The sequence below is a fragment of the Pelophylax lessonae genome, assembly GCF_965119305.1.
Source record: "Pelophylax lessonae genome assembly, chromosome: 1".
Taxonomy (NCBI): domain Eukaryota; kingdom Metazoa; phylum Chordata; class Amphibia; order Anura; family Ranidae; genus Pelophylax; species Pelophylax lessonae.
Genome location: NC_138768.1, coordinates 891,773,543 through 891,786,072, shown reverse-complemented (window position 1 = coordinate 891,786,072; position 12,530 = coordinate 891,773,543). Strand labels below are relative to the sequence as shown.

Below are 12,530 nucleotides of genomic sequence, written 5' to 3'. Positions count from 1 at the left end.
TCACCCAGGGCCTTCACCATGGAGCTCACCCAGGGCCTTCACCATGGGGCTCACCCAGGGCCTTCACCATGGGGCTCACCCAGATACTACTACAGCATTGTAGACCAAACCAAATTGGATTTGTAAGTCACAAATAGAATCTTTTCTGTTTTTCCTATTTTAATAAAGATTTCATATAAAAACATATATAAGGCCGATATCACTGTAGATGCTTCAGAGTGTCCATCCATCAGGAGATCCTCCCCTCTGCCATGTGATTTAGACAAACAATATATCTGCTTATTGTACACAGTGGTGTATTTTGGTTTTGTGTTGCCCTAGGCAAGACTAAAATCAGGTGCTCCCCTCATCCAAATTTTGGCACCCCAGTCATGGTATACTGTTCTTGTCTCAGAATCTCATGAGGAAGCTGCAGCCATTCCGTTGTTGCGGCTTCCTCATCAGACACTGAGACATGATTTATCCAAGTGCCAGATATGTGGTCAATGGGGCAGAGGATGTGGTCAATGGGGCAGAGGATGTGGTCAACGGGGCAGAGGACAGGGTCAGCAGGGTATAGGACAGGGGTTAGTGGGGCAATGGATGGGGTCAGCAGGGTATAGGACAGGGGTTAGTGGGGCAATGGATGGGGTCAGCAGGGTATAGGACTGGGGTCAGTGGGGCAGTGGATGGGGTCAGCAGGGTATAGGACTGGGGTCAGTGGGGCAGTGGATGGGGTCAGCAGAGTATAGGACAGGGGTTAGTGGGGCAATGGATGGGGTCAGCAGGGTATAGGCCCGGGGTCAGTAAGGCAGAGCATAGTGTCAGTGGGGCAGCGGATGAGGTCAGCAGGGTATAGGACAGGGGTTAGTGGGGCAATGGATGGGGTCAGCAGGGTATAGGACAGGGGTTAGTGGGGCAATGGATGGGGTCAGCAGGGTATAGGACTGGGGTCAGTGGGGCAGTGGATGGGGTCAGCAGGGTATAGGACAGGGGTTAGTGGGGCAATGGATGGGGTCAGCAGGGTATAGGACTGGGGTCAGTGGGGCAGTGGATGGGGTCAGCAGAGTATAGGACAGGGGTTAGTGGGGCAATGGATGGGGTCAGCAGGGTATAGGACCGGGGTCAGTAAGGCAGAGCATAGTGTCAGTGGGGCAGCGCATAAGGTCAGCAGGGTATAGGACAGGGGTTAGTGGGGCAATGGATGGGGTCAGCAGGGTATAGGACCGGGGTCAGTAAGGCAGAGCATAGTGTCAGTGGGGCAGCGGATGAGGTCAGCAGGGTATAGGACTGGGGTCAGTGGGGCAGTGGATGGGGTCAGCAGGGTATAGGACAGGGGTTAGTGGGGCAATGGATGGGGTCAGCAGGGTATAGGACAGGGGTCAGTAAGGCAGAGCATAGTGTCAGTGGGGCAGCGGATGAGGTCAGCAGGGCACAGGATAGGGTCAGCAGGGCAGAGGACAAGGTTAGTAGGGCAGAGCATGTGGTCAGAGGGGCAGAGGATAGGGGTCAGCGGGGCAGAGGATGGGGTCAGCGGGGCATAAATTGGGGTCAGCGGGACATAGGATGGCATCAGCAAGGCAGAAAATGGGGTCAGCAGGGCAGAGGATGGGGTCAGCAGGGTATAGGACAGGAGTCAGTAGGGAAACGGATTAGGTCAGTAGCGCAGGGGAAGGGGTCAGCAGGGCATAGGACAGAGGTCAGTAGGGCAGAGGATGTGGTACGCAGGGCAGAGGATGGGGTCAGCGGGACATAGGATGTCGTCAGCAAGGCAGAGAATGGGGTCAGCAGGGCAGAGGATGGGGTCAGCAGGGTATTGGACAGGAGTCAGTAGGGAAACTACTGTGTGTGTTTGGTCACCAGCTACCCCTTGTTGCAAGTGTTCTAATACATAGCTATGAGATTGAGTTGACTGTTTCTGACTTGGATTGGCTCTGATTACTCTTCTGCCTGCTGCTTGCCAACACACCTGCCAAGACCCCTGTCTAGACTTGACTACTCTTTTGCCTGTTTCTTGTCAAGACCCCTCCCTGAACCTGATTAATCTTCTGCCTGCTGCCTGCCAAGATCCCTACCTCAATTTGACTACTCTTCTGTCTGCTTTCTGCCAAGACCCCTGTCTTCACCTCACTACTCTTCTGCCTGCCAAGACTCCTGCCTGGACCTGACTGTTCTTCTGACTGCGGCATGCCAAGGCTCCTGCCAGGATCTGACTGTTCTTTTGCTTGCCATCTGCAAAGACCCCTTGCTGGACCTGACTATTTTTCTGCCTGCCACCTGCCAAGACCCCTACTTAGACCTGATTGCTTTTCTGCCTGTTGTCTGCCAAGACATCTGCCTGGAGAGACTGGAAAACATGTGAGAAAAAGTGAGGAGCTTCCTGTAACGGATCAACCGGCACCCCGATGGGGTACCTCCGTTGACAGATGCTCCTAGTGCTTCCCGAGGGATCCAACTACTCCACCAGACACCATAACCACCTCAGACCCCACAAACCGCCACAGCTTGGTTGGGGTTTCACCATCCTCTACCCACCCTGGACCTACGACAAGGCTCCAGGTTCACGTGGGTGAACCTCTCTTTCCCCAGAGAGTGAAGCAGGAACAGGAACAAGCTCTTACAAGAGCTTAGTGATTATCCAAGGGAGTATGAAGAGCATAGCAATCCCTTGTAGCAGCTTCCCCCAATAAGAGACAGGACTCTAGATTGAGGGTGAACTAGAACTCAAACTGTTTATTCAAACACATGCACAAAGAGATATAAACTGTGGGACAATCCCCCTCCCCCTTAGCAGCCAATCCACATACACATATACATCCCATAATAAGTTTATCTTAAGGCAGACAGAACAACAATAGAACAATGGAATGCAGGTACTTAACAATAACAAACCCCACCCCCACTATCAAGGGTCTAGGAGACACTCCTGCAATATTCTAACAATCTGAACAGTCAAACCGTTTATCTTTATATATTTCCTGAGAGATATTACTGACAAATATTACTGTCACATCTGAAGCAATTCAAACCATTAAGCATCTGTTTTTCCACTTCCAGTGACGGGGAATACCGTCACACTCCCCCTACTGGCTGGATAGTACTATATATTATTGGTGAGCAATAGTTCCTATTTGCCTGGTTTACAGTATGTATTACTGTTTAATCATCGCCCAGCCTGCCATAGAGGAATGAAGGGAGACTTTGGTTGCTACAGGCAACACAGACAGTTCTTCTTTTTGCTGCGAGAAGCTTCTTCCTCACAGATTTTCTCATAGGAGCTGATCTTTGTAACTATGGAGGTGACCCTGGCCTGAGATGTTTACCTGTGTCCTTGCTAAGAGCCAATCATCTGTCACCAATGGATGTCACTCATCTGTCACTGATGGATTTCACTTATCTGTCACCCATGGATGTCACTTATCTGTCACTGATGGATGTCACTTATCTGTCACTGATGGATATCACTCATCTGTCACCCATGGATGTCACTCATCTGTCACCGATGGATGTCACTCATCTGTCACTGATGGCTGTCACTTATCTGTCACCCATGGATGTCACTTATCTGTCACTGATGGATGTTACTTATCTGTCACTGATGGATATCACTCACCTGTCACCCATGGATGTCACTTATCTGTCACTGATGGATGTCACTCATCTGTCACTGATGGATGTCAGTCATCTGTCACTGATGGATGTCACTCATCTGTCACCGATGGATGTCACTCATCTGTCACCAATAGATATCACTCATCTGTCACTGATGGATGTCACTTATTTGTCACCGATAAATATTACTCATCTGTCACTGATGGATGTTACTCTTCTGTCACCCATGGATATCACTCATCTGTCACTGATAGATATCACTCATCTGTCACCGATAGATGTCACTCATCTGTCACTGATAGATATCACTCATCTGTCACTGATGGATGTCACTTATTTGTCACCGATAAATATTACTCATCTGTCACTGATGGATGTTACTCTTCTGTCACCCATGGATATCACTCATCTGTCACTGATAGATATCACTCATCTGTCACTGATGGATGTCACTCATCTGTCACCAATAGATATCACTCATCTATCACTGATGGATGTCACTCATTTGTCAGTGATGGATGTCACTTATTTGTCACCGATAGATATCACTCATCTGTCACTGATGGATGTCACTCATCTGTCACCAATGGATGTCACTCATTTGTCAGTGATGGATGTCACTCATCTGTCACAGAGTTTCTCTTATTCTACATACAGTATGTGTGCGGGAATAATATGTACACTGCCAGAGTTCTGTCTCCTCTGTATGAGTCTCAGGATTTTATCATTATTTATTTCCAGGTGACAGAAGATCAGAAGGTCACCACAGGCACAGAAGACGATCCGGAGCTGATCTATAAAAATATGGAGGTAACCCCGGTCTGAGATGTTTACCTCTGTCCTTGCTAGTCACTTTGTATGGGGGGTTTTTGGAACCCAGATTACTTTAGAGAGGTCAGGAAACTCCTTGTCCGGCCCCTCTTATGTGTACTGTAAGTCACCCTGTGTCTATTAGGGGTACAGGGTGACCAAGAACCCCAGTCGGGTCTGCGCTAATCAGTCTCGCTGTACAACCACACCGGACTCAGCATTTTCTGTTACCCCAGTTATCCTGGGTTCTATATGTGTGGTTTGTTTTGAAAGAGGGAACACAAACACTTAGGACAATAATATTTCTGGACAATGTCCCTTAAGAGATATATAGAGATAGACAATTTGACTTTTCAGGTTGCCAGAATGCTGCAAGAGTGTCTCATAGACCCTTGCTAGATAGTCATAACAATAGAATTATAGAATACAGGTACTTAACAATAACACACCCCACCCCACCTCACTATCTAGCAAGGGTCAATGAGATACTCCTGCAATGTTCTAGCAATCTGAAAAGTCAAAATGTCTATCTCTGTATATCTCTTGAGGGACATTGTCTAGAAATATTATTGTCCCAAGTGAAAGAGCCCTTCACTCTTTCAACACAAACCACACACATAGAACCCAGGATAACCGGGGTAACAGGAAATGCTGAGTCCGGTGTGGTTGTACAGCGAGTCTGATTAGTGCAGACCCAACTGGGGTTCTTGGTTACCCTGTACCCCTAATAGACACAGGGTGACTTACTCATAAGAGAGGCCAGGGAAGCTGGACAAGGAGTTTCCTGACCTCTCTAAAGTAATCTGGGTTCCACGAGCCCCCCAGCCAAATTGACTCCTGTCATAGAATGAAGGACCTCTTTTACTTGGGACAATAATATTTCTGGACAATGTCCCTCAAGAGAAATATAGAGATAGACAATTTGACTTTTCAGATTGCTAGAATATTGCAGGAGTGTCTCATAGACCCTTGCTAGATAGTGGGGTGGGGTGGGGTTTGTTATTGGTAAGTGCCTGCATCCCATTGTTCTATTGTTTTTGTCTGCCTTAAGATCAACCTATTATGGGATGTATATGTGTATGTGGATTGGCTGCTTAGGGGGAGGGGGGATTGTCCCACAGTGTATATCCATTTGTGCCTGTGTTTGAATAAACAGTTATTTTCTGGTTTCCTCCAAAACTGGTACTGTCTAGTTCTTGGGGTAACTATAGCCAGATTCATGGATCTCGTGTTTCAGAGTTTAGGAAGCAGATTCATGGCGGAGATACCCGGTCGGTTGTCCCGGTTCCATTACAGATAGATATCACTCATCTGTCACAGATAGATGTCATTTATCTGTCCCCAATACATGCCACTCATCTGTCACCAATGAATGTCACTTGTCATTATTTATTTCCAGGTGACAGAAGATCAGAAGGTCACCACGGGCACAGAAGACGATCCGGAGCTGATCTATAAAAATATGGAGGTAACCCCCAGTCTGAGATGTTTAGGGTACCTGTGTCCTTGCTAAGAGCCACTTATCTGTCACCAATGGATGTCACTCATCTGTCACCAATAGATATCACCCATCTGTCACCAATAGATATCACTCATCTGTCAATAATAGATATCACTCTTCTGTCACCGATAGTCACCAATAGATATCACTTATCTGTCACAAATAGATATTCATCTTTCACCGATGGATGTCACTCATCTGTCACTGATGGATGTCACTCATCTGTCACTAATAGATATCACTTATCTGTCACCGATGGATGTCACTCATCTGTCACCGATGAATGTCACTTGTCATTATTTATTTCCAGGTGACAGAAGATCAGAAGGTCACCACAGGCACAGAAGACGATCCGGAGCTGATCTATGAAAATATGGAGGTGACCCCGGTCTGAGATGTTTACCTCTGTCCTTGCCAATCATCTGTCACCAATGGATGTCACTTGTCATTATTTATTTCCAGGTGACAGAAGATCAGAAGGTCAACACGGGCACAGAAGACGATCCGGAGCTGATCTATGAAAATATGGAGGTGACCCCGGTCTGAGATGTTTACCTCTGTCCTTGCCAATCATCTGTCACCAATGGATGTCATCATTGTGTTATTTGTCTGTTTGGGATTTTTTTATGTTTTGTAGATTCTTCTTTCATTATAAAATATTTTTATAAATACATAATATCAGAATGTGACAATTCTCTGTACTGTGTGTATATAATAACCCTTAGCCAATAATGATCGAGTCGCAGAGATTCACCTCCAGTTTATTATCTCAACAATCTTATAAAAGAACGCTCACTGAGTACCGGGAAAACTACAAAGAAATAAACCATAAAAGGCCAAAAAATAAAAAGAATAATTTGAACAGAAAACAGGAAATTTTCAGTAAACATAAATAAAAAATTAGAAATCTCTGCATTCCTTCAGCTGACTTCTTTCTAAAGAATTTAGTGTTAGTGCATTAGGAGTCATTATAAGGAACATTAGCGCGTTGTAGTGATGAGCCGAACAACCCCCGGTTCGATTTGCACCAGAACACCGAACACAGAGGAAAAGTTCATTCGAACAAACAAACCCCATTGAAGTCTATGGGACTCGAACCTCGAAAATCAAACGGCCTCATTTTGAAGGCTTAAATGCAAGTTATTGCCCCAAAAAAGTGTATGGGGGTCCGGGTACTGACCTGGGAAACATGTAGCAATGAAAAAAAAATGTTAAAAACAATCATTTTTAAAGGAGCACTGATTTACTGATTTTAATGAGGCTTAAAGTGAAACTATAAAAATGAAAAATTCCTTCAAACAAAATGCCTTGGGGGGTCCCCTGAATGTGCCTGTAAAGTAATGCAGCTCTAAGATGTATGTAGCCTGCTGCAGCTATACTGACATTTCTAAAGGAAAAAATGTCATGTACAAATATATATACAAATTTCAAATCGCATGTACTTGTCATACAGGTGAAGAAAAATTGGGCCTTGGTTGTTGATGGTGCCTGAACACCGTAACCCCTCACAGTTACTCTTGCTGGGTGCAGGAATGGGACCTGCTGTTAAGAATTTCATACAAATTTGAAAACTGAGCGCAAAAGTTACTGCGGTAGATCTCTGAATGATGTGTATTCACACAGGTATGTGACCCCCCTATAGATAAAACCCCAACTTAGCACAAAGGTTACTGCGGTAGATCTCTGGAATGATGTCTATAAAGATTTTAGAATGTTGCATAAACTGACCGATAAACAATACTGGTACTGGTATCTGATGTATGAATCTATCCCTCACACAGGCACATTGGCCCTCCCTAAACTGGCTGATATGATGTAAAGAAATCAGTCTATCCCTATCTACACAGGAACCTCGCCCTCCCTACACTGCTACAAATGTCTCTCTGCACTGTCTGACTAAAAAAAACTACTCTGTCCCTGCCTGAATCGTGTGCCTGTCCCTCTCTGAACGCCGCACAATGACGCTACACGCTGCGGCTGCGCGAGCAGCCCTTTATGTAGTGTGAGGCGTGTACTTGGCCCATGAGCCATGATTGGATAAAGGCAGCCTGCCTTTAGTCCAATCATGGCAGAGATCTGTTGATTGGCCAAAGCATGAGGTCAGGATGCATGTATTGGCCAATCACATAATGCACTGCACGTGCGGCGCGCGTGCAGTGCATTATGCGAAACTCAAATTTCCCGTGAAGAAGCACATTTGTTCGTCATTCAATGAACGAACGAGTGATGTTCGAGTCTAACTTAGCCTCGACTCGAACTCGAAGCTCATCCCTAACATGTTGTATTAGGACAGCCCATTCTGAACATGCTGCTTAGAAGGTAATGAATACATAATGAACTATAGGGACAGACATCACACAGAGAAGGGGGTCAGTAACACAGCACTGGAGAGAAGAGAAGCCGGAGATTCAGTCACAAATGAACCCCGAATTGGAGATGATGGAAGATCTTGCACGGGATCACTGCACAGGCGATCGGCTATGAAATGGAAGCGTTCCTTTGTTCTACTCATACATGGTTTCCTTTACCACACAGCATAAACAGATGTTGGCCACCTCTGCTTGTAGGGGAGGGGTCATAGTCGCCTAGAATTGGCGGCAAGAACACAAGTCCCTACCCCCGCTCCTGTATTTGGTAGGCTTCTGTTAATGCTGGGGACCATGGATAATTATATCGTTCCATCCTCTCCCCCTCCCCCCCTTTCTCACTTAGTCTATTCTACTTTTTCCATTTTTGAATTTACTGAATGGTGGAATAATGATGGGAGGGGATAAAAAGGAAGTTTGACACCTTGGGTTTCTTATTATTTCTCATCAATATAATGGGTTGTATGACATCCAGGACTATTCCTGGTGTCTATTTGGGTTATGTATACATTTTGTGTATATTTCTTGCATTTGTCATATGAATCACAATTGTAATGCAATGTGTGCTATGATCGAGGTGAGCCTCCTTTATCTCCAGGGAATATTATTATTGTTCCCAACCGTACCGCACAGGTAGGCCCTCTCAGTGCATATGAGGAGGCCTACAATACTCCGGTATAATACTGGGTATATTGGATATCTATCCCATAACTCAGATACTTGAGGTTTTTTGTGTCGGCGGTTATTTAGTCTCCAACATGGCGCTCTTGGTCTCCGGATACTCCTGTCAGGGAAACCAGAAGTGACACAGTCTCACCTTTCCACCACGGGTACACATGACGTCACTAGGACGCGCATGCGCTATATGGTTGGGACTTTGACACCATTTTCTTCACTCACATGTTGGGTGAAGTTAGACATACTTCTCTGGAGAGCCCTCTTTGGTAATGCTTTCGGGAACTTTGAGGTATGGAATCCTTTTTTCTTGCACCATTGGTGGACAATGAGCATATCCTTATACAGTATCTGACAAAAGTAAGTACACCCCTCACATTTTTGTAAATATTTTATTCTATCTTTTCATGTGACAACACTGAAGAAATGACACTTTGCTACAATGTAAAGTAGTGAGTGTACAGCTTGTATAACAGTGTAAATTTGCTGTCCCCTCAAAATAACTCAACACGCAGCCATTAATGTCTAAGCTGCTGGCAACAAAAGTAAGTACACCTCTAATTGAAAATGTCCAAATTGGACCAAATTAGCCATTTTCCCTCCCCGGTGTCATGTGACTCATTAGTGTTACAAGGTCTCAGGTGTGAATGGGGAGCAGGTGTGTTAAATTTGGTGTTATCGCTCTCACTCTCCCATACTGATCACTGGAAGTTCAACATGGCACCTCATGGCAAAGAACTCTCTGAGGATCTAATATAAAGATGGCCTAGGCTATAAGAAGATTGCCAAGACCCTGAAACTGACCTGCAGCACGGTGACCAACAAGCAAGACCATACAGCGGTTTAACAGAACAGGCCTCACCATGGTCGACCAAAGGAGCTGAGTGCACGTAATCAGCGTCATATCCAGAGGTTGTCTTTGGAAAATAGACGTATGAGTGCTGCCAGCATTGCAGAAGTTGAAGGGGTTTGCACACATGCAAAAAAAAATAACTATCAAATATAACAAGGCAATCAAAAAGAGTAAAAATGGGGGCACATCTCTCCCATGTAAGGAGTAAGTATTTCCAATGGTATAGAGGGGTTGGATTTATCCTCCATTTTATGGATAGTGGAGGACCCACTGACAATGGGGTACTTTGACGTAGTGGTGGGCTTGAACACGATATGGCCATATGGTGGGACCAAATCCCCATTTTTTTACTTTCAAATATTTTATTGAATAAAACAAAAGCAATACAAACTGTCAAATGCAACCACAAGCAATAAACAATGAAACAAGAGATCGATCTGAACAATGCATAACAGCAATGAAGTACACAGAAGAGCATATACTGGCCAACTAAGAGCGACGACCAAAGAAAAGACCTATTACGTGTGCTAATAAACAGGAACCAGTGATGGAGAGACTTCCCCAGATCCTCCCTGCAGCCAAGCGGAATCTTGTGGGGAGGAGGGGTGAACATACAGCAAATCGGTGAGGGAAACCCCGGCACCAAGCACCCAAGAGGGTTGCGACACATTTGGGGACCAGGTCTCTCACCAAGACATAACAGGGTTCTCAGCAGAAGAAACCCTGAGCAGGTACGGAGGCAGGTGCTATGGGAAAAGGCTCCACAAGGAGGAGTGGGGGAAGCCCCAATCCTAAAAGCAATAAATATAAAAATAAAATACAAAAATCAGACAAAATGAGTAGAAAGATAGGGGTAAGAGAAACAGATGGAAGAAGGGGAAAGAAATCAGGAAGAGGATGAAGGAAGGGAGGGAGAGTCACCGGGGTACAGTAGGTGTGGTAAGTCAGGGAAGTCTACAAGGCTATATGCAGATATTGAGCCCATGGATCCCAAACAGCTTCATACTTAGCTAATCGGTCCTGGAAGATTGCCACCATTTTTTCCTGGGCCATGATCCAAGAGATCTTACGTTTAGCAGCGTTAAGGGAGACCGAAGGTTGTTTCCAGAACTTAGCCAAAGTGAGCTTTGCGCCCAGGAGCATAAAAAACAATAGGGTGGACAAGCTCTTAGGGTACGTCCGTGGGAAGTCATGGAGGAAGGTGACATGAGGTGTTTGGGGGACCTGGAGGTTCGTGACTTGTCGAAGCAGATGGAAAAATGTATTCCAAAAGGAACGGATTCTAGGGCATGTCCACCAAATGTGAATGAACCCCTGAAACACAAGGGTGATGTGCCAGGGAACATAAGTGCCAGACGGGTCGGTACCAAATACCACAGAGTCAAAATTTTAACGTTTGCCTCAATGAGAGTCGTGTTAATGACGCCTTTGAAGGATCTATCAAACATACGGTGCCATTCGTCTAGCGAGTAAGCTGTCTGTAAATCACTTTCCCATTGGAGGGCATAAGAGGGCTTATCTAAGGGATCCATCAGGGCTGCGTATATGGTTGATATACCCCCCTCAGCTCCGATGATTCAGAACACCACCGCTCGTAGGATGTCAATCTTGGAGGTACCTGTTTGTCCGACCACATTGCATGCAGAAAATTGGAAATTTGAAAAAAACTGAACTTTTCAGACGCCGGCATCTTAAGTTTGTTAATGCAATGGGAGAGGGAGAGTGGGCCGGAGAGCGATAGGAAATGTCCTATGCGGTACAGACCTTTGTTTGTCCACCAGTGAAATGCTTTGACGTCATGCCCGGGCAAGAATTGGGGATGATGGAATAAATGAGTTAACGGCCTCATGGGTGAGACTAGACTAGGGAGTCGATAGAGCTGTCTACATAGGCTGATAGAGTGCAACAGGGTGGGTGCTAAGATCGCAGGATGAAGCTTAGATGGGCACCAGGCGACATAGTCCAGTGTGTAATTAGGGATAGCCTGCCTCTCAATGTGAATCGAGTCGGGTTTAGGACCGCGAGTATAGATCACAGAAAACTGGGCAAGCTGAGCTGCCTGATAATATTTCCACAGATTGGGCAAGGCCAATCCGCCTTGTGTCCTTTGTCGGAATAGTACTGAGCGTGAGCATCGGTAACCCTTCTTGCCCCAAACGAATTTCACTACACTGGATTGCAAAGCGTTCAGATGACTTTTACGAAGGGGGATGGGAAGGGAACGGAAGAAATACAGCAGCCTCAGTAACAGGGTCATTTTGACCGAGCTTATCCTACCCAGCCAGGAGAGGTTGTGATAATCCCAGCATGACATGTCAGCCTTTAACTTTCTGTACAAGGGGGGGGGTAATTAGTCTGGTATAAAGTGGCGATGGACTGGGTAAGGTGCACCCCCAAGTAGGGGAGCGAGGAATGACACCATATAAATGGAAAGGAAGGTTTTAGAGCCTCGAGAGTAGGTATGGGAACTGTGATGTTGAGAGCCATGGATTTGGAGAAATTCACCGTGAGGCCGGAGGCGAGAGAGAACGTCTGGAGCAAGCGCATGACGGAAGGGAGCGAAACAACAGGGGACGTCAGGAAGAGTAGGACATCATCTGCAAAAAGAGCGCATTTGTGCTCTGTCGGACCACAGCGAACACCGTGGATGTCTGGGTGGTGGCAGATCGCAATCGCCAGTGATTCTATGGCAATCGCAAATATAAGGGGTGATAGGGGCAACCCTGTCGCGTGC

At 46.0% G+C, this 12,530-nt stretch overlaps 1 protein-coding gene across 1 annotated transcript in view; it reads left to right on the top strand.

Moving 5' to 3' along the window:
• LOC309550882 (uncharacterized protein) overlaps window positions 1–6,456 on the top strand; it is a 110,779-nt gene extending 104,323 nt beyond the window's left edge. The window contains exons 10-13 of the mRNA XM_082251258.1: window positions 4,249–4,401; window positions 5,801–5,869; window positions 6,213–6,281; window positions 6,365–6,456. Coding sequence (XP_082107384.1) covers window positions 4,249–4,401; window positions 5,801–5,869; window positions 6,213–6,281; window positions 6,365–6,448 — 375 coding nt within the window. The 3' untranslated portion in view covers window positions 6,449–6,456. The remainder of the gene's footprint in view (window positions 1–4,248; window positions 4,402–5,800; window positions 5,870–6,212; window positions 6,282–6,364) is intronic.
• The last annotated feature ends 6,074 nt before the right edge of the window (window positions 6,457–12,530 follow it).